The sequence below is a fragment of the Oncorhynchus clarkii genome, chromosome 20, assembly GCF_045791955.1.
Source record: "Oncorhynchus clarkii lewisi isolate Uvic-CL-2024 chromosome 20, UVic_Ocla_1.0, whole genome shotgun sequence".
Taxonomy (NCBI): domain Eukaryota; kingdom Metazoa; phylum Chordata; class Actinopteri; order Salmoniformes; family Salmonidae; genus Oncorhynchus; species Oncorhynchus clarkii.
In genome coordinates, this window is record NC_092166.1 from 41727638 (window position 1) to 41750356 (window position 22719).

Genomic DNA, 22719 nt, shown 5'->3' on the forward strand with positions numbered 1-22719 from the left:
GGGGGGGTACTGTCACACCCTGACCATAGTTTACTTTGTATGTTTCTATGTTTTGGTTGGTCAGGGTGTGATCTGAGTGGGCATTCTATGTTACATGTCTAGTTTGTCTAGTTCTATGTTCGGCCTGATATGGTTCTCAATCAGAGGCAGGTGTTCGTCATTGTCTCTGATTGGGAACCATATTTAGGTAGCCTGGGTTTCACTGTGTGTTTGTGGGTGATTGTTCCTGTCTATGTGTTTTCACCAGATAGGCTGTTTAGGTTTTCGTTACGTTCATTACGTTCTTTATTTTGTAGTGTTTGTATTGATTCGTGTTTTACGTTTGTTTATTAAAACATGGATCGCAATCGACACGCTGCATTTTGGTCCGACTCTCCTTCTCATATAGAAAACCGTTACAGTCTCATCATATAGAATGTCTCAATGTACAGAATGTCTCCCACCATATCACTCTGCTGCTGGTGCATAGTATAATAAGTCTTGTAAATATATACACAAAAGTATACACAATCATAGTGGGTCGAAAATATACGTAATGTAGAAAATCGCATTTTCTTTACACATCCTCTGAATTGCATCCACAGTGGGCCATAATGTGCCAGCAAGGGTCGGGTTGGTCATCCCGAGCTCTGGTGCAGTTAGTCAGTCCTTCCTCTCTCCCTCTCTCCCCTGTAGCTATGATACTGGCTGCATTCAGTTACTCCACACTTTTTCCAAAGTGTGCATTTTCCCACTTCTCATCATGGACTTAAAAGCGTAGGATTGGTGTAGGCTAAGAATTGGCTGGAGGGAGTTGTTAGAGCCACCATTCTTAGATTCATGACGGGGAGTGTGCAAATGCACTCTTTGGGAGAAGTGTGACGAATCAGGATGCAGCTCAATGATAACTATGTCTATACGTTGGTCTCCAGGCCATTCATGTCGATGGAGCAGTGGTCCTTGTCCTTGTGCTCCCTCTTGTGTTGGGGAGCGTGGGGGTTCCTCTTCCTCTGCTCAGGCCGTACCCCCTCCTCCAGCTGCATTAGACGAGCCACGTCCGGGCCCCCCGGTCCGCAGGGAGAGGGCTGGTACCCACCGTTCTTCTGGTACGTCATCTGCTGGATGCTGACCATGGGCTTGGTCTCGCAGATCAAAGGTACCTGAAGGGGGTAGGAGAAGGAATCAATCCATGAACTCCCTATGCAAAAAAAATTGACAGGTCCACTGCTGGTTCAAATGTCAGGACGCAATGGGAAGTAGAAAGAAAACAAAAAATGTAAGCGGCCAACACAAGCTGCACTTGAAACTTTGTTTTAATGTTCTTTTATGTCATAACAACATGTCTGATTAGCCAAAATGATAATTCCCTATGCAAAACAAATAGCTGTGGCAGTGACTACTGTACCTGATCTAATATTTGTATGTGTCCAGAGAAATTAGGAAACTAATCAGCTTTAGTTGAGGGAGATGGAGTGAAAATATAATTGAGAAGATTATAAATATTTGAGTAAGAGGGTAATTCCCTAATAAATCCAGTCTGATTGCAAAAACAGAAATTGTTAAACAAATCAAAACATATTTTATATTTAAGATTCTTCAAAGTAGCCACCCTTTGTCTTGATGACAGCGACCTTCTGTTTACCACCCCTACCTTGTCTCAACACAACTGATTGGCTCAAATGCATTAATAAGGAAAGAAATTCCACAAATTAACATTTAATGAGGCACACCTGTTAATTGAAATGCATTCCAGGTGAATACCTCATGAAGCTGGTTGAGATAATTCCAAGAGTGTGCAAAGCTGTCATCAAGGCAAAGGGTGGCTACTTTGAAGAATATAAAATATGTTTTGATTTGTTTAACACTTTTTTGGTTACTACGTTATTTCATAGTTTTGATGTCTTCACTATTATTCTACAATGTAGAAAATAGTAAAAATAAAGAAAACCCCTTGAAAGAGTAGGTGTGTCTAAACTTTTGACTGGTACTGTAGGTAGAGGTAATGTAACTATGCATAGATAATAAACAGCGAGTAGTAGCAGCATGAAAAAGGGGGTCAATGCAAATAGTCTGGGTAGCAATTTGATTAACTGATTAGCAGTCGTATGGCTTGGGGGTAGAAGCTGTTTAGGAGCCGTTTGGACCTAGACTTGGCTCTCCAGTACCGCTTGCTGTGCGGTAGTAGAGAAAACAGTCTATTACTTAGTTGAGGTTTTAGGGCCTTCCTCTGACACCACCTGGTATAGAGGTCCTGGGTGGTAAAAAGCTTGGCCCCAATGATGTACTGGGCCATACGCACTACCCTCTGTAGGGTTTTGCGGTTGGATGCCGAGCAGTTGCCATATCAAGTGGTGATACAACCAGTCACGATGCTCTCAACGATGAAGCTGTATAACTTTTTGAGGATCTAAGGACCCATGCCAAATCTTTTCAGTGTCCTGAGGGGGAATAGGCATTGTCGTGCCCTCTTCATGACTATCTTGGTGTGTTTGGACCATAATAGTTTGTTAGTGACATGGACACCAAGGAAATTGAAGCTCTCGATCCACTACACTACAGCCCTGTCAATAACAATGTTTAGTCCCAGGGTTCTTAGCTTAGTGATGAGCTTTGAGGACACTATGGTGTTGAACACTGAGCTGAGTGTGGAGTGTAATAGAGATTGCATCATCTGTGGATCTGTTAGGGCGGTATGCACATTAGAGTGGGTCTAGTGTTTCTGGGAAACACGTGGGTACAGTATTACAGACTCGGTCAGGAAGAGGCTGAAAATGTCAGTGAAGACACTTGCCAGTTGGTCAGCGCATGCTCTGTGTACACGTCCTGGTAATCCGTCTGGCCTTGCGGCCTTGTGAATGTTGACCTGTTTCAAGGGCTTACTCACATCGGCTACGGAGAACATAATCACACAGTTGTGATTAACAGCTGGTGCTCTTATGCATGGTTCAGTGTTGCTTGCCTTGAAGAGAGTATAAAAGGCATTTCGCTCATCTGGTAGGCTCGTGTCACTGGGCAGCTCGCGAAACTGCTAGTGAAACTGTGCCATAGGAAGTTTCTCTGCTTCGCCTTCAAGGGAATAGTGTATGATCCACTACACTACAGTACAATTGAGGTACTCCCTGGCCACTCCAGAAGTGTGGTGTTGGCTTACTTGGATAACCTGTTGGTTGTCGCCCATCAGTGGACCTGGCAATTACACACACAAAGAGACTGGGGATGCAGCTCATGCATCTTGGTTTCGCATTGAATTTGGCCCCAACTCAGCCGATTGTCTACTTGGGGATCCAGTTAGACACTGCAACCATGTTGGCACGAATCTTAGACCCCAGAAGAGAGGCTCTCCACTCAGCTCTCATGCGGTTCCATCTGATGCCCATGATAACGGTGTTCTCTGTGATGTCCTTGTTGGGAATCATGTCGTCAGCCCACGCAGTAGTCCCATTAGGGCTGCTACACATGTGCAGGCTAGGTGGTTCGCATAGCTGCGTCTATCCCTGTGCATCATCATCACCGGCTGTTGGTCATTCCCAGCAACCTCTGAGCGGATCTGGACCATTGTAGAGACCATTCTCCGAGCATACTGACACGTGGTGTCCTGATGGGAAGAGTCTCCTCTCACATTCCAGTCTATACAGATGCTTCACACAATACAGGGTGCGCGGGCCGGTTCCACATCTAGGACTTATGCCAGCAAATGGAATGTTTTTACACAATGGTGTGAGGAGGAGAATGTCGACCCAGCTTGTTGCCAGGTGAAAACTATTATCTTGTTCTTACAGTCCCTGTTAAATAATAAGCAACGCTCCCCGTCCACTATGAAGATGTACGCCTCAGTGATTTCATGAGGGTTTTGGTAAATCAATGAAATCACAGGAGAGGTCAAAGCACTAAACATGATTCCTTTTGCCCATGTGAGTGAGGACAGTGTGGAGTGCAGTAGACATCTGTGGATCTTTTGGGTGTTGATGTGAGCCATAAAAAGCCTTTTAAAGCATTTCAAGACTATGGATGTTAGTGTTGCTTGCCTTGAAGTGTGCATAGAAGCTAAACTCAGCAAAAAAAGAAACATACCTTTTTCAGGGCCCTGTCTTTCAAAGATAATTCGTAAAAATCCAAATAACTTCACAGATCTTCATTGTAAAGGGTTTAAACACTGTTTCCCAGGGGGATAGGAGGGACGCCATGTGCGACTGACGTGTTTTCCGTTTGCTCCCGTGGTATTCTTAAAGTTTATGTGAATTTTGCAGCAGAACCGTATTTATTTTCAAATATTAATTTGTTGATCCCTTTCTGTAAAAACCAAGACTACTTTGCTTCCGAATGTCAGCATGTCGACCAAGCATAAGGCCAAAAGCATGACTTTGAGAAAACCCGGCCTACAAGACCCGCTCTCATCACTGCCCTCTCCTGAGTCTGAGGGCCCGGGGACGCACACTTTACCCGGGGGTGTGGCTTGGCCTGGCGGCGCTGAAATGAACATTCTCAAGGCCATCAAACTACTACGCTCTGAGGTAGTTGAAATGAAAACACAGGTGGTTGCTACGATTGAGGCCAGAATACAGGAGGTTTCTGATACTTTAAAAGCAGATTTAACCATCCTGCGGAACGAGACTGTGCCAGAAATCACATTACTCAAAACAACAACAGCGTCACACACTACAACGATTGCAGCACTGGAGACCTCCGCTACTAATGTCTCCGATTTAACTACATCCCTGGAGGCTGAAGTTAAACGCCTAGCTGCGGATTTGAAAAAGGTGAAGGAGAGCTGTGTGACTTTAGAGGGATTCTCTCACTGCAATAATCTGAGACTTGTATCGGTCCCATCGCGCCACGGATTTCATTTCAGGGCTGCTGAAGGATGTTCTTGCCTTAGATGAAAAGCCCCTGATTGATCGAGCCCACCGGTCGCTGCGCCCAAAGCCCCGGGATGGGGAGAGGCCCCGTGACATAATTCTTCGAGTGCACTTTTTTCATTAGAAGATGGAGATCCTCCGACGAGCCCGCAATACCACTCTGAGCTTTCAAGGACAGAGCTTCTCCATCTACCAGGACTACTCCCCCACTGTTTCCAGGCAGCGCGCAGCTTTCGGACAGGCCAAATGAGTACTTCGGGACCATCCAAGTGTGAAGTATGGACTGCGATTCCCGGCCCGTTTATGGATATCTCATGAGGGTAAAGACTACACATTTGAATCTCCGGATGAGGCTATGGCTCACATTCAACGTCACATCAAGAAGTCTTGAACATGCTCACAGTTCAGCAACTGTTGCTTGCGAACTGTGGATAGTAAGTAACCCACCTGTGGTACAATTATGTTTAGATATAACAGGCTAGTCTTGTATAGTTGGCGAAACCATTCAGGCTTATTTGATGTGATCTAATGTTTTGATCATCTAGTGTGCGTGCCTTACAAGGATTCAGTCATTTTAATTTAATTGTATTAAGGTTTTACTTAACTCCTGTGTTTCTAGGCTGTCTCGCTCACCTATTCAGTTTGTTTACACAGTGTCTCAGTGACTCAACGGTTTTTGAGGCTACACGGTTTTTGGGGTCTCACTTCAATTTTAAAAGTTTTGAGCGTCATTTATGCCCAGCAAACGCACACATAGTTTTTTGGTATTGGTTGTAAGCTGTCTCAGCGTCAACTAGACTACTATTATAATTACTATTATTTTTGATTGTCTTACTACGATTTCCTTACTTCAAATTAGATTTTTGGCTGAGAGCCTTTATACATTTTATTTATTTTCTCTCTCAATGCCTGTTATAAGACTGGGAATATAATTATATACATCTACAAGTGGTGCTTTTGTCATTCCGGTTGCACAAGGGATTCGCCTTTTTTTTATTTGAAAAAAAACAACATAAAAATCTTACTTTTGCTGCTTGATCCACTAACAAAACGCGACTTTAAAGAGCGGGACTGTGGGTTTAGGTTTATGACCGTACTCTCACAGACATACTGTGCGAAGAGAACATGTTCTATTTAGGCTTGTACCTCGTTTGGGGAGGTATTGTCTGGAATGGGTGGGGGGGCAGGTTGAATTGTTCAGTTCTAATGTTGTCATTCTGTCTTTTTAGCTGTTTTTTTGTACTTTTTCCAAACATCTACCACCGTACATTATTACTCTGAGACAAGTTATTCTGGGGGTTTTGGGCGCTCATTGCTTTTCCATTCTATGCTCTAATGACAGGGTTGAATAACGGGAATGCCCAGAAGGGCCGAAATAATGCGATCAAGTACATTTCATGGAACACCAAAGGGGTTTGAACCCGGTGAAGAGTAAGAGAGTGTTGACACACTTAAAGGATTTGAATGCAAATATTGCATTTCTACAATAGACTCACTTGAGGACTGGTGAGCATTTTAGGATGTGCAAGGACTTGGTTGGTCAAGTGTTCCACTCGAACTTTCATAGTAAATCAAGGGGTGCTGCTATTCTGGTTGATAAAGCTACTCCCTTTGTAGCTTGTGAGGTTATTGCTGATCCTAAGGGACGATACGTCATAGTAACCGGTGAACTGTTTTCTACCCCTCTTGTTTTGGCTAGTGTTTATGCTCCCAATTGGGATGACACAAGTTTAATTTCTTCCTTTCTGTCTGTCTGCTATTCACAATTTAGATTCTCATTTGTTGATTTTAGGGGGGGTTTTCAACTGTAAAATGTCCCCAGTTCTTGACAAGTCCTCACAAACAAATACAGGCCCATCTAAATGTGCCCTCAATCCTTTCTTCAGAAATATGCTATGTTTGAGGCCTGGCGTTTCCTACATCCTACAGATAGACAGTATTCCTTTTATTCTCATGTTCATCAAACATACTCCCGGATTGATTACTTATTTTTGGACAAAAAACTTCTGCCTAACCTTCGGCAGTGTACTTACGAGAGTATTGTTATCTCTGACCATTCACCATTAGTGCTTGAACTAGAATTTCCCCAGCGACCTCCTATGTGTTATCAATGGCGTCTCAACCCCATTTTACTCTCAGATAAGGAGTTTGTCAATTTAATTTCTTCTGAAATCACCTTATTCCTAGAAACTAATTCAACACCAGGTATGTCCTGCTCTACCATATGGGAGTCTCTCAAAGCATACCTACGTGGCCAAATTATTTATTATAAAGCCAACCAAAACAGAGTTCGCTCTCAGTGACTTCGGGACCTGAGCGAGTCCATAACCACATTGGATGAATAGTATGCTACGGATCCTTCCTCTGATCTGCATAAAGAGCGCCAACTACTCCAATCTGAATTTGATGAGCTTTCTACCAGGCAAGCTGAACAGTTACTCTTGCGAGCTCGATACAAAGTCTATGAACAAGGCGACAAGGCCAGTAAACTCCTTGCGCATCAGATCCGTAAATCTGAGGCCTCACGTTTAATCCCACAAATAAGGAGCCCGTCTGGTGCCACCACAGTTATACATAAAGAGATCAATGATCAATTTAAAAAAATTTACTCTGCGCTATACATCTCTGAATCCCCTCAAGACCCTTTGCTGATTGACTCCTTCTTTAATGACTTGAATATGCCTTCAATTGATACAGATTCCCATGACTGTCTAGAAGAAGAATTTACTCTTGAGGAGATTGCAACAGCAGTGTCCGCAATGAAAAGTGGTAAATCACCGGGTCCGGACAGTTTTCCAACCGAATTTTACAGGACGTTGGTCTGCTTTGCCCATTCTTGTCTCGACTACTTGCAGAGTGCCTTAATACTTCAAAGCTACCGCCTAGTCGTTATCAGGCTTCAATTTCATTACTATTAAAGAAAAACAAAGACCCCCTGGAATGTGGATCCTATCGCCCAATCTCGCTTTTAAACTGTGATTACAAAATCCTAGCTAAGCTTTTAGCCATCCGTATGGAAGGCTTGCTGCACCAAGTAATACACTCTGACCAGACTGGCTTTGTGAGAAATAGGCATTTATTTTTCAATATTAGGCACCTTATGAATATACTGTACTCCCCAGCGTCGGAGGACCCGGAGGTGGTGGTCTCACATGATGCCGAAAAAGCGTTTGACCGCGTGGTCAAACCGAGTGGGATTACCTAACAGCTGCCCTTTATAAATTTGGCTTTGGCCCCAAATTCATTGCGTGGATAAAGATTCTTAATTTTTCCCCCATGGCTTCGGTACGGACTAATAACTTGTCCTCTGACTCCCCTTGCACCTTGGATCCAGACAGGGTTGTCCACTCTCCCCCTTGTTGTTTGCTTTGGCAATCGAGCCTCTCGCCATTGCATTACACTCTAATGATGCCATTCAAGGTATAATCAGGGCGGGCTGGGAGCAGAAAGTCTCGCTATATGCTGACAACCTCCTTTTGTTTATCTCCAACCCTGATACCGCATTGCCACGTGCCCTATCTGTTCTTAAAAAGTTTGGATCAATCTCAGGGTACAAGCTGAATCTAGGCCAGAGTGAGCTTTTTCCAGTAAACAAGGCTGCTTTAAAGTGCTCTTTTACAAGTTCTCGGTTTAGGATTGCCCGGGATCAATTCACCTACATGGGAGTAAAAGTGACAAGGAAATATTCAAATTTGTTTCAGGAAAACTTTGTTGCTCTAGCAGACAGTTTGAAACAATCTTTTACTTTTTGGAAATCGCTACCCCTTTCTCTTATCGGAAGGATTAATGTCATTAAAATGAATGTGTTGCCCAAATGTTTATATTTATTTCAATGTTTACCCATTTTTATTCCAATTTTTTCTTTTATTTCACTGGATCAAACATTAATGCATTTTATTTGGGATGGCAGGGTACCACGGATTGGTAGAAAACATTTACAGAAGCCTAGGTCATTGGGGGGTTTAGCTCTACCAAATTTTCAGACATACTACTGGGCTGCAAATTTCAGAGCCCTTCTGTACTGACTGCAGACTGATCCTACTGGCCCTAGATCACTCTGGGTCCAGATGGAGTCTGAATTGTGTAAACCTGCAGCACTTTCCTCTGTGTTGTGCTCATCTCTCCCAAAAGGTGTGTCAACCCAATTGTAAAGCAGTCTTAAAATTTGGAATCAGTTCCGTTTAGCTTCTAGCCTCCGAGGCTTTTCTCTATCAGGCCCAATCAATCAGAACATTTTATTTCCTCCATCTTTGAATGATGGGGCTTTTGGCATTTGGCATTCACTAGGCCTCTCCTCGCTAGCCCAATTATTCTTTGATGATACATTTGCCTCTTTTTCTCAGCTGCAGGAAAAGTTCAATCTCCCCCAATCCCACTTTTTCCGCTATCTCCAGACTAGAAACTTTGTCAGAGCTAACACACCTGGATTTCCCAATAGGCCTGCGAATACAGCTATAGAGAGCATCTTGGAGTTGAACAAGCTTCCTAGAGGCGCAATTTCAGATGTATATGCAATCATTCATGACTTACAGAACCCTTTTTTGGTGCCTTTAAAGACTCGATGAGAAAAGGATTTGGGGGAGGAACTTGGGGAAGACGCCTGGGAATCTGTGCTTGCACAGGGTGCACTCGTCCTCTTTTAGCACTAGACACAGCCTCATTAATTTCAAGGTGGTTCACCGTATCCACTGGTCGGGGGCAAACTTGGAAGAATATTCTCTGATTTTGATCCTACCTGTGTCAGATGTAAAGTGGAACCAGCCACACTGTTGCATATGTTTTGGGGCTGTCATAAACTGTCAGGTTTCTGGGAATTAATATTTAAATGTTTCTCTGATATACAGTGCCTTGCGAAAGTATTCGGCCCCCTTGAACTTTGCGACCTTTTGCCACATTTCAGGCTTCAAACATAAAGATATAAAACTGTATTTTTTTTGTGAAGAATCAACAACAAGTGGGACACAATCATGAAGTGGAACGACATTTATTGGATACTTCAAACTTTTTTAACAAATCAAAAACTGAAAAATTGGGCGTGCAAAATTATTCAGCCCCCTTAAGTTAATACCTTGTAGCGCCACCTTTTGCTGCGATTACAGCTGTTAGTCGCTTGGGGTATGTCTCTATCAGTTTTGCACATCGAGAGACTGACATTTTTTCCCATTCCTCCTTGCAAAACAGCTCGAGCTCAGTGAGGTTGGATGGAGAGCATTTGTGAACAGCAGTTTTCAGTTCTTTCCACAGATTCTCAATTGGATTCAGGTCTGGACTTTGACTTGGCCATTCTAACACCTGGATATGTTTATTTTTGAACCATTCCATTGTAGATTTTGCTTTATGTTTTGGATCATTGTCTTGTTGGAAGACAAATCTCCGTCCCAGTCTCAGGTCTTTTGCAGACTCCATCAGGTTTTCTTCCAGAATGGTCCTGTATTTGGCTCCATCCATCTTCCCATCAATTTTAACCATCTTCCCTGTCCCTGCTGAAGAAAAGCAGGCCCAAACCATGATGCTGCCACCACCATGTTTGACAGTGGGGATGGTGTGTTCAGCTGTGTTGCTTTTACGCCAAACATAACGTTTTGCATTGTTGCCAAAAAGTTCAATTTTGGTTTCATCTGACCAGAGCACCTTCTTCCACATGTTTGGTGTGTCTCCCAGGTGGCTTGTGGCAAACTTTAAACTACACTTTTTATGGATATCTTTAAGAAATGGCTTTCTTCTTGCCACTCTTCCATAAAGGCCAGATTTGTGCAATATACGACTGATTGTTGTCCTATGGACAGAGTCTCCCACCTCAGCTGTAGATCTCTGCAGTTCATCCAGAGTGATCATGGCCTCTTGGCTGCATCTCTGATCAGTCTTCTCCTTGTATGAGCTGAAAGTTTAGAGGGACGGCCAGGTCTTGGTAGATTTGCAGTGGTCTGATACTCCTTCCATTTAAATATTATCGCTTGCACAGTGCTCCTTGGGATGTTTAAAGCTTGGGAAATCTTTTTGTATCCAAATCCGGCTTTAAACTTCTTCACAACAGTATCTCGGACCTGCCTGGTGTGTTCCTTGTTCTTCATGATGCTCTCTGCGCTTTTGACGGACCTCTGAGACTATCACAGTGCAGGTGCATTTATACGGAGACTTGATTACACACAGGTGGATTGTATTTATCATCATTAGTCATTTAGGTCAACATTGGATCATTCAGAGATCCTCACTGAACTTCTGGAGAGAGTTTGCTGCACTGAAAGTAAAGGGGCTGAATAATTTTGCATGCCCAATTTTTCAGTTTTTGATATGTTAAAAAAGTTTGAAATATCCAATAAATGTCGTTCCACTTCATGATTGTGTCCCACTTGTTGTTGATTCTTCACAAAAAAATACAGTTTTATATCTTTATGTTTGAAGCCTGAAATGTGGCAAAAGGTCGCAAAGTTCAAGGGGGCCGAATACTTTCGCAAGGCACTGTATATGACACTGTTATAGATCCGTCTCCCCTTACAGCCCTTTTTGGAGTACTGCCCATGGGTACCCCGCTATCAAGAATCCAGTCGGACACTGTTGCTTATACAACTATTTTAGCTAGACGGCTAATACTACAGAACTGGAAGATGGCAGCTCCCCCATCTTATAAATATTGGGTGAGAGATGTGTTGTGCTCTCTGAAACTAGAAAAAATTCAATTCAATTCACGTGGGAACCCCAAACTGTTTAATGAGGCTTGGGCTCCATTCCGGTCTTACTTTAAACAGTCCATCCTCTGATGGCATTCCAATTAAAACTAAAATACATCTGTATTTGACCCCCCTGTGACTTAAGGGTTGGAGGAGCTTCTCTCTGTGTTTTTGCTGGGGGGGCATTAAGGTCCATGTGCTTATTGATTGTGACCCGTGGATGCCTTGTTCATCTTGCCCGGGCAGAGACTGAAGTGTGAGCTTGTTTTTCCCAGTTATTTTTACATTTTGTTCACGCCTACATGAATAATCATTTTTTTTAATTTTATTTTAAAGCATTGTAAACTTTATTTTTGGTCCAGTGGATGGTCGGTCTGTGGCCATGACTCTCTGTGAGTGGTTGCATTTCTCCACCCTTATCCCTTGACTGTTTACAGGAACAATGATGAGGTGTTTGCTCTGTCCCTGTACTATAGATTGCCCTTTAACCTTTGTAGCCTTCTCCCTGGTGTGTTTAACTTGTCTAAAGTATGGTATCTTTAAAGCTATTTTTTAATTTGTATTTTAATTTGTATTTTTTTCTAGTTGAGTATATTATTTATATTGCTTTGTGTTGTCTTGTCTGTGTGTGTGTGTGTAAAACTTAATCAACAGAGTGAAAACAATATATTAAAAAAAAACACTGTTTCCCATGCTTGTTCAATGAAGCATAAACAATTAATGAACATGCACCTGTGGAATGGTCATTAAGACACTAACAGTAGTCAATTAAGGTCACAGTTATGAAAACTTAGGACACTAAAGATGCCTTTCTACAGACTCTGAAAAACACCAAAAGAAAGATGTCTAGGGTCCCTGCTCATCTGTGTGAATGTGCCTTAGGCATGCTGCAAGGAGGCACGAGGACTGCAGATGTGGCCAGGGCAATAAATTGCAATGTCCGTACTGTAAGATGCCTAAGACAGCACTACAGGGAGACAGGATGGACAGCTGATCGTCCTCGCAGTGGCAGACCACGTGTAACATCTGCACAGGATCGGTACATCCAAACATCACACCTGCTGGACAGGTACAGGATGGCAACAACAGCTGCCCGGGTTACACCAGGAACGCACAATCCCTCCATCAGTGCTCAGACTGTCCACAATAGGCTGAGAGAGGCTGGACTGAGGGCTTGTAGGCCTGTTGTAAGGCAGGTCTTCACCAGACATCACCAGCAACAACGTCGCCTATGGGCACAAACCCACCGTCGCTGGACCAGATAGGACTGGCAAAAAGTGCTCTTCACTGACGAGTCACGGGTTTGTCTCACCGGGGGTGATGGTCGGAGTTGCGTTTGTCGTCGAAGGAATGAGCGTTACACAGAGGCCTGTACTCTGGAGCGGGATCGATTTGGAGGTGGAGGGTCCGTCATGGTCTGGGGCAGTGTGTCACAGCATCATCGGACTGAGCTTGTTGTCATTACAGGCAATCTCAACGCTGTGCGTTACAGGAAAGACATCCTCCTCCCTCATGTGGTACCCTTCCTGCAGGCTCATCCTGACATGACCCTCCAGCATGAAAATGCCACCAGCCATAATGCTCGCTCTGTGCGTTATTTCCTGCAAGACAGGAATGTCAGTGTTCTGTCATGGCCAGCGAAGAGCCCGGATCTCAATTCCATTGAGCACGTCTGGGACCTGTTAAATCGGAGGTTTGAGGGCTAGGGCCATTTCCCCCCAGAAATGTCCGGGAACTTGCAGTTGCCTTGGTGGAAGAGTGGGATAACATCTCACAACAAGAACTGGCAAATATGGTGCAGTCCATGAGGAGGAGATGTACTGCAGTACTTAATGCAGCTGGTGGCCACACCAGATACTGACTGTTACTTTTGATTTTGACCCCCCCCCCCCTTTGTTCAGGGACACATTATTCCATTTCTGTTAGTCACATGTCTGTGGAATTTGTTCAGTTTGTCTCAGTTGTTGAATCTTGTTATGTTCATACAAATATTTACACATGTTAAGCTTGCTGAAAATAAACGCAGTTGACAGTGAGAGGACGTTTCTTTTTATGCTGAGTATATTTAACTCACCTGGTAGGCTCATTTCATTATATGGGAAGTGTTGAGTTCGGTAGGGAGTACATTTCGGGCATCGTAGGGACTAGGGCTCCGCCCTAAACCAATAAGAGCGAAGCCCCCTATGGGGCGGAGCTTTACGATGTACAGTGAACTCCAAAAGTATTGGGACCATGACAAATGTGTTGTTGTTTTGGCTCTGTACTCCAGCACTTCGGATTTGAAATAATACAATGACTGTGAGGTTAAAGTGCCGACTGTATTTTATATTTGACCAATAAAACACATTTTATTATAAAAACATTTATTTTTCATCTCTCTGTGTTTTTATCATTTTCCTTCAATTCGCTGAATCTATCTCACCAGCAAAATCATCCGAGCGAGGGAAACAGAGCCCCTCTGTCTCAGTATGTGTTTGTTATCCATTCTCTGTATCTGATGCTGTATGGACAAAAAGAGTATGACATGTTGACGTCTTAATATTTGTTGATTTATCCCAGAAAGCATTTGGCCTCCCTTAATATTTATTTTATGAAAGAATTAGACAATCCGCGTCGAGCTGAGCTCAACTGTGGGTAGTCCTGGCGCACCAACCCCCCACCACACATCAAAAGGAAAACCTCATTGTCAGAAAAACTTGTCTGTTTCTGGTCTCCGTAGCTTAGAAAATCATCCATTTTCTAAGCCATGGATGGAGATGGGGATTTGGACTTGTGGTTTTGACTTTATTCTCTGTACAGGCCAATGATTATAACGACGATTCTGATCTAACCATAAATTCATACATTGTATTGTGCCACTGGCCTGAGATGATTGAAGTTGAATATGTAGCCTAAATGTAGTCTAGTAGGCTCACGTTAACTAACTAGCTAGCTAACTTGTTGCCCATGCGAGAAAGTTAGGCTAGCATGCAGGCTAGGAAGCATTAACTTGCTTGACCATGTTGTAAGTCTTGTAACTGTTTGTTACATGCAATATTTACTTCACCCGACAGATGTTGCTCTTTGGTTTTGTGATGAAACAAACGTACTGTATGTGTGGTTGAATTTATTCCGCTACTGGGTGACTCTCTTTCTGTTGTCAAGGCCTTATTGTATATCACAGTGGCGTATAGACAAATGGGTTATAGAGCAAACAACACAAGCATCACAAAATAGATTGTAATATGTTTTTTTTTCTTCTGGTTTGTCTTCGCCTGTGATTTTACCCATGCACAGCTACTGTATATGAGTAGAGCGGAGCCCTATAGGCTTTCTAGCCCTGTCCAACTTCAGAAGTCTCGCTGCAAATCATTTTGGGGGAGCCTCAATATATAGGGACACCATTGGCGGATGGTGTGTGCATAATTAATTTCTCAGGCGATACTGCTTTGCAGCAGTGTAAACCAGTAGGAATGAAGCCCCCCTATGGGGCTGAGCTCTACTCATAACTGGAGTTACAATACCCAGTCATTATCGTTCCACCTCCGACACCGCTATGCGGATGTCGGCTAAAGTGGATCTGATTGAATAGAGCCCTTTTTTATTGGAAAATGGAAATGAAACTTTCTCGAATGGAAAGTTCATAACCTTGATCCTTGTGTGTCCGGAATTGTGTTAGCATGTGTTTCTCATTTGCATATTACTGTGCTCAGAGCATGCAAATTGGAGCACGGGAGGGTCGTAGTCCAAATCAAAGTATGTGAAACGGAGCATGGAGGGCACTTCTCGAAAGTGCAGTCCGTTTGTACATATCTTGAAGCTTGCATCAATGCAAGCTTCAACAGAAAGTATGCACAGAAATTTGACGTCCTACACATAAAAAAAATATGAAAAACACTTGAAATCAATGGCGGACATTATTTGAGCTGAAATGAGAGAATATACACTCCGACTTCAGAATGAAGTGTTTTCTATTCACATCTCACATGTTGCCTGACTACAATATTTTATCTAGATACGTTAAGAAATACATGCCGTGTTAATTTTGGCATGTTTACCTGTGTCACACCCTGACCATAGTTTGCTTTGTATGTTTCTATGTTTTGTTTGGTCAGGGTGTGATCTGAGTGGGCATTCTATGCTGTGTATCTAGTTTGTCTGTTTCTGTGTTTGGCCTGATGTGGTTCTCAATCAGAGGCAGGTGTTAGTCATTGTCTCTGATTGGGAACCATATTTAGGTAGCCTGTTTGGTGTTGGGTTTTGTGGGTGATTGTCTCCTGTGTCAGTGTTTGTACCACACGGGACTGGTTTCGGGTTTTAACATTTATTGTTTTGTAGTTTGTTCATGTATAGTTTTTCTTATTTAAAAACCATGAACTTCAACCACGCTGCGTATTGGTCCGCCTCTCCTTCGACGGAAAAATCCCGTTACAACCTGCCTATGTACCGTAGACCGCAAGCCAATAATAAGTAAATTGGGATAACTGGCTAGCTACTACTGTTAGCTAGCCAGATAGCCACAAATAATTGTTAGCTAGCTACCCACAAAGAATTGAGATCTACCTTGCATAACCTTAGTTTTAGGTAATTTTTGGCTGTTAAACTATCTGGTTAATTTTATTACGATTCTCATATATAGTGCCTTCGGAAAGTATTCGGACCCCTTGAATTTTCCACATTTTGTTACTTTACAGCCTTATTCTAAAATTGAATATATAGTTTTTTTCCCTCATCCATCCACCAAAAATACCCAGAATGAAAAAAACAGGTTTAAATATTTTTTTACAAATGTTTTTTATTTTTATTATTTAATTTAAACAAGTATTCAGACTCTTTACTCAGTACTTTGAAGCGCCTTTTGTGTCGATTACAGCCTCGACTCTTCTCAGGTAGGACGCTACAAGCTTGGCACACCTGTATTTGGGGAGTTTCTCCCATTCTTCAATGCAGATCCTCTCAAGTTCTGTTAGGTTTGATGGGGAGTGCCGCTGTTTTCAGGTCTCCCCAGAGATGTTTGATCGGATTCAAGTCCAGGCTCTGGCTATGCCACTCAAGGACATTCAGAGACTTGTCCCCAAGCCACTCCTGCGTTGTCTTGGCTGTGTGCTTAGGGTCGTTGTCCTGTTGGAAAGTGAACCTTTGCCCCAGTCTTGGAGCAGGTTTTCATCAAGGATCTCTCTGTACTTTGCTTTGTTCATCTTTCCCTCATTCCTGACTAGTCTCCCAGTCCCTGCCACTGAAAACATCCCCACAGCACAATGCTGCCACCACCATGTTTCACCATAGGGATGGTGCCAGGTCCAATCAATTTAATTTACCACAGGTGTACTCCATTCAAGTTGTAGAAACATCTCAAGGATGCTCAATGGAAACAGGCTCCACATGAGCTCAATTTCGAGTATCACAGCAAAGGGTCTGAATACTTAGGTAAATAGGTATTCCTGTTTTTTATTTGTAATAAATCTGCAAGAATTTCTAAAAACCAGTTTTTACTTTGTCATTTTGGGGTATTGTGTGAAGATTGATGAGGATTTTAAAATAAAGCTGTAATGTAACAAAATGTGGAAAAAGTCAAAGGGTCTGAATACCTTTCCAGTGCTCTGTAGATAGCTAGCTGATAGTTATGAAGTAAAACGTTTGCGTTGTGTATATCTTCTTTGGTCCAGTGAATGGGGAGGTGCAGCTTGAGGTAATACAGTAGGGGGAGTGCAAGTGCTTCTAAAATGTAATGTTTTATGCGTTCTCCACATTCTCGTCCTCACAAGAACGTACTCAAGAGAACTTCCTCGGAGAACGCACTCGGAGCACGGTGGAATGCATATTGAGAAACAGAGTTTCTCTCACCTGCTCTCCCTCCTTGACAAAATCTTTTCTACAGATGTGAGCCATGATCCCCGTGGCCAAAGCGTCTCCCATCACGTTGACCATTGTCCTGAAACGGTCTCTGGAACACAAAACGGAGGTTCAGCTGCCTTAGCGGTGGTGGGAGGCTCTGTTGGTGCACTGCACACACACTGAAGCTACAGTCTAGTAGTGTTGTGGGAGCACTAGTAACACATTAGTCACAGTTTTTGTGACATATTGAGATCACTTTGTTATATATTTTAAAATCAACTTTTTGTAATATCTCAGTACAATGATATTTTTTAATAAGACTACTTTTTAATTGAATATGTAAAATACGGCAAACTTTGCTTAGGCTTAACTTTATCAACACCTCACCCTTTATCAACTTTTATTATGTCTAAACATAAAGAGAAACTGGGGGTGAAGATCAAACAGAAGCGTTGTATACTTACAACGCCCAATCCACAGCAATGATGAGTGTGATGTCATCAGTGGGCAGGCCCACTGAGGTTAGCACGATCACCATGGTGACCAGTCCTGCCTGCGGAATTCCAGCTGCACCAATACTGGCAGCTGTGGCTGTGATACTGGGATCAGGAGAGAGAGGAAATTAAACAGTGACCTTAACTGTGTTAGCACAAATATGCACAGTGTCCAACACCTCCCAATTTTTGTATTGTTTTTTTTTATTTAACCTTTATTTAACTAGGCAAGTCAGTTAAAAACAAAATCTTATTTACAATAACGGCCTAGCCTGGCCAAACCCAGACGATGCTGGGCCAATTGTACGCCGCCCTATGGGACTCCCAATCACGGCCAGATGTGACACAGCCTGGATTCGAACCAAATCAAATCAAACTTTATTTTTCACAAGCGCTGAATACAACAGTGTAGACCTTACCGTGAAATGCTTACTTAGAAGCCCTTAACCAACAGTGCAGTTCAAGAAAGAGTTAAGAAATTGTTTACCAAATAAACTAAAGTAAAAAATTATAAATGATAACACTAAAATAACAATAATGAGGCTGTATACAGGAGGTACCAGTACCGAGTCAATGTGCGGGGCTACAGGTTAGTCAAGGTCATTTGTACATGGAGGTAAGGGTGAAGTGACTATGCTTAGATAATAAACAGCGAGTAGCAACAGTGTACAAAACAAATGTGGGAGGGTCAATGTAAATAGTCCGGTGGCCATTTGATCAATTGTTCCGCTGTCTTATGGCTTCGGGGTAGAAGCTGTTAAAACTTGTTGGGGATAGGGGGCAGTATTTTCACTTTGGATGAATTGCGTGCCCACAGTGAACTGCATCCTACTCTGTCCTAGATTGCTAATATATGCATATTATTATTACTATTGGATAGAAAACACTCTGAAGTTTCTAAAACTGTTTGAATTATGTCTGTGAGTATAACAGAACTCAATAGGGCAGGCAATCTTCCAAACAGGAAGTGAAATTCTGAATGTGGGTCAAATTTGACGTCATCGCCCCTTCCCTTCCAAATAAGATATGGATATGTTAGCACTTCCTACGCCTTCCACTAGATGTCCTCATTCAGTAGAACATGGAATGGAGCCTCTGGTGTGAACTTTGACCAAATGGGAGGGGAAATAGTCACGGTCTTGGCAGAATGCAATTTCCCTGTGGCGCATTTCTCTGTGGGTGTCACCGTCGTTCCATTTGGCTGCAGATGAAAACGTATGATCCGGTTGGAACGTTATTGGATAAATATGAAAATAACATCCTGAAGATTGATTCTCTACTTAGTTTGACCAGTTTATTCGACCTGGAAGATATATTTTTGAAGTTTTCATCCGAGTTCTCCAGGACCAGCGTCAGCTTTTGGGCACGTGAGCTGAAAGTGCTAGCAAATGCAGCTAATTGGACACTAGTATTGGACGTTATGGAACAAAACAACTACTTATTGTGGAACTAGGACTCCTTGCACTGCATTCTGATGAAAGATCATCAAAGGTAAGGGAATATTTATGATGTAATTTCGTATTTCTGTTGACTCCAACATGGCGCAGAAATATATTTACGTCTGAGCGCTGTCTCAGATTATTGCATCGTAGGCTTTTTTTGTACCGTTTTTAAAAAATCAGACACAGCGGTTGCATTAAGAACCAGTGTATCTTTAATGCTCCTTTGTCATGCTCACATTGAGGCAGAGGTTGTTGTCTTTCCACCACACTGACCTCCCTATAGACTGTCTCATCGTTGTCGGTGTTGTGTCGTCAGCAAACTTAATGATGGTGTTGGAGTCACAGTTGTTGGTGAACAGGGAGGGTGTTCAGCCACGACTCAGTGAAACATAAGATATTACAGTTTTTAATGTTCCGTTGGTAGGATAATCTTTATTTTGCAATGATTGCAGAAGGCAGTCCGACCTCTGCCCCCTTTTTCTCTGTCTTTTCTTCACGCAAATTATGGGTATTTGGGGTTGTTCTCGAAAAAGCAGTATATAATTTGCGTCGGAAAAGGCTTCTTCCAGTTCGAAGCGAGTAATCACTCTTCTGATGTCCAGAAGTTATTTTTGGTCATAAGAGACGGTAGCAGCAACATTATGTACAAAATACGTTTTTAAAAACTAGTTCCAAACAATGCAAAAAACAAAACAAAATAGCACAGTTGTTTAGGAGCACTTAAAACATCAGCCATCCTTCCCAGCGCCATTCTACCAGGGACAGTAGTGACGCCTCTTGCACTGAGATGCAGTGCCTTAGACTGCTGCGCCACTCGGGAGCATGAATTATGTCATATAACCATAGATGCATTCCAAATGGCACCCTATTCCCTATGCCAGGGTTCCCCAAAAGGCGGCACTCAAGTCATATTCGGCCCGTGGGTGATTTTATTTGGCCCCCAAAATAATTTTCATGTTGGACATGAAGCACTGAAAAATCACCAGGAAATCAGCTCAAAGTGATTTTAATTTAGTAAATCTGTTCCCAAGTGATTCTATGCATTTAATAGAGAAGCATATGTGATTGTATCCTAATGTAATCAAGGTTTGAAATTATTCTGATTTTGTTAAGTGTTTGGGATTCTTGCGGTCAATTTGCAGTCTACAAATTATTTAGAACTATGTTCTGGCCCCCCGACCATCCACTTAACAAAAATTGGATCACGGCTGAATGTAATTGGGGACCCTTGCCCTATGTACTGCATGGTTGCATCCCAAATAGCACCCTATTCCCTATGCAGTGCACTACTGGGCTCTGGTCAAAAGTACTGCACTGAATAAGGAATAGGGTGCCATTTGGGATGCAGACATGTAGTACATAGGGCAAGGGTCCCCAATTACATTCAGCCGTGAGCCGATTTTTGTTAAGTGGATGGTCGGGGGGCCTGAAACATAGTTATAAATAAAACAGGAGAGCAAGAGAAAGAGAGTAGAAGAAAGACAAACTGACTAATGAAACCGTTGATTCTTGGTACGTGACCTGTTGATAGAAGTTTAGCAATAAATCAATTCAAAATCAAATGTATTGGTCACATACAAATGCTTGTGTTCCTAGCCCCAAAAGTGCAGTAATATCTAACAATTAACAACAATACACAAATCTAAAAGTAAAATAATGGTATTAAGAAATAGGACGAGTTGTTGGAGTGGCATTGACTAAATCCAGTAGAATAGAATACAGTATACACATATGAGATGCGTAAAACAGTATGTAAACATTGTTAAAGTGACTAGTGTTCCATTTCTAAAGTGGCCAGTCATTCCATATCTATGTACAGTGTATAGGGCAGCAGCCGCTAAGGTGCAGAGTTGAGTAGCCGGGTGGTAACCGACTAGTGATGGCTATTTAACAGTCTGATGGCCTTGAGATGCGAGCTGTTTATCAGTCTCTCGGTCCCCGCTTTGTCTGTGCTGACCTTGCCTTCTTGATGATAGCGGGTGAACAGTCCGTGGCTCCGGTGGTTGATGTCCTTGATGATCTTTTTGGCCTTCATATGACATCAGGTGATGTAGGTGTCCTGGAGGGCAGGCAGTTTGCCCCCGGTGATGTGCTGGACAGACCATACCACCCTCTGGAGAGCCCTGCGGTTGTGGGTGGTGCAGTTGCCATAACAGGCGGTGATACATCCCGACAGGATGCTCTCAATTGTGCATCTGTAAAAGTTTGTGAGGGTCTTGGGGGCCAAGCCAAAGGTCGATGTGGATAGGGGGGTGCTCCCTCTGCTTTTTCCTGAAGTCCACGATCAGCTACTTCATTTTGTTGACGTTGAGGGAGAGGTTATTTTCCTGGTACCACTCCACCAGGGACCTCACCTCCTCCCTGTAGGCGGTCTTGTCATTGTTGGTAATCAGGCCTAGTACTAATCCTTGACCTGTCATCCTGTCATGCACATCAACTGCTTATCATGGTCGTCTCAAATAACTCATGTAAAAAAAATATTAAAACAGCATGCATAATCAGAAGGATAGCTAAATATTTACCAGGGAAAATCCTTCAGCAAATAACACAGGCATTGGTTGAGAGTCAAGTGAACTATTGTTCGGTGGTCTGGGGAAATGCATCATCTAGTGAAGTTAGGAGGCTGCAGAATGCACAGAATAAAGCAGCAAGGATTCTTTTAAGGCGGAGATATGGCTCTTCTGTTGCAGTCATGCGCAGTGTTCTTGGTTGGTCATCAATCAACAAGATAATTGAAAAAAACATGCTTATCTTATTTTATAATATACATCATTTAAAACGGCCAAGTTCTATTCACAATGGTATTCAGTTGGTAAGAGACAGACATTCCGTAAATACTAGGAATAGATTGTCCACCATCTATGCGTTATCCAGACAGAAAAAATAAATGGGCAAAAAAACATTTCGATTTAGAGCAATAAAGAAATGGAATAAATTAACTGAGCAAACTAGAAACCTTTCAATATATACGTTTAAACATTATTTAAAAACAATTTAAATATAGTATATTGAAATGGTGTGGGACTATAGTAGATGAAGAATCAATATTTTTTTAGATTGAGTATTTATTGAGTCATTATGCTAGTGTATTATGTATGTTTGTTATAGTGTGTTATATGTGAAAGTGTGTTTGTATTATAAATTGTATTTTAATGTTAAGGACTCTTGGAAGATTAGTCCAAATGGGGACTAAAAGAGATCCTAATAAAATAAAATAAAATAATGTACTGTATATTATGTGCACCCACACAGACACAAAAATACAGATACAGTAATTGACATTTGACACGATGGCTGAGTTTCTGTCCCGTTTAGCCTCGCTGTTTAGGAAGCCTCTGAGAACACACTGACACACATCCTGCGTTGCAAATAGTGCACTACTTTTAACAAGAGCCCTATGGAACCTGGTCAAAAGTTGTGCACTATAATGGGATCATGGTGCCATTTAGGACATACACTCTGACAC

General features: G+C 42.4%; 1 protein-coding gene across 1 annotated transcript in view; it reads right to left on the minus strand.

Annotated features, from left to right (window-relative positions):
- Positions 1 to 440: 440 nt before the first annotated feature.
- LOC139377432 (excitatory amino acid transporter 5-like) overlaps positions 441 to 22719 on the minus strand; it is an 84104-nt gene continuing 61825 nt past the window's right edge. Inside the window, exons 9-11 of the mRNA XM_071120461.1 lie at positions 17782 to 17916; positions 17327 to 17426; positions 441 to 1139 (exon numbers count right to left, since the gene is read on the minus strand). Coding sequence (XP_070976562.1) covers positions 894 to 1139; positions 17327 to 17426; positions 17782 to 17916 — 481 coding nt within the window. The 3' untranslated portion in view covers positions 441 to 893. The remainder of the gene's footprint in view (positions 1140 to 17326; positions 17427 to 17781; positions 17917 to 22719) is intronic.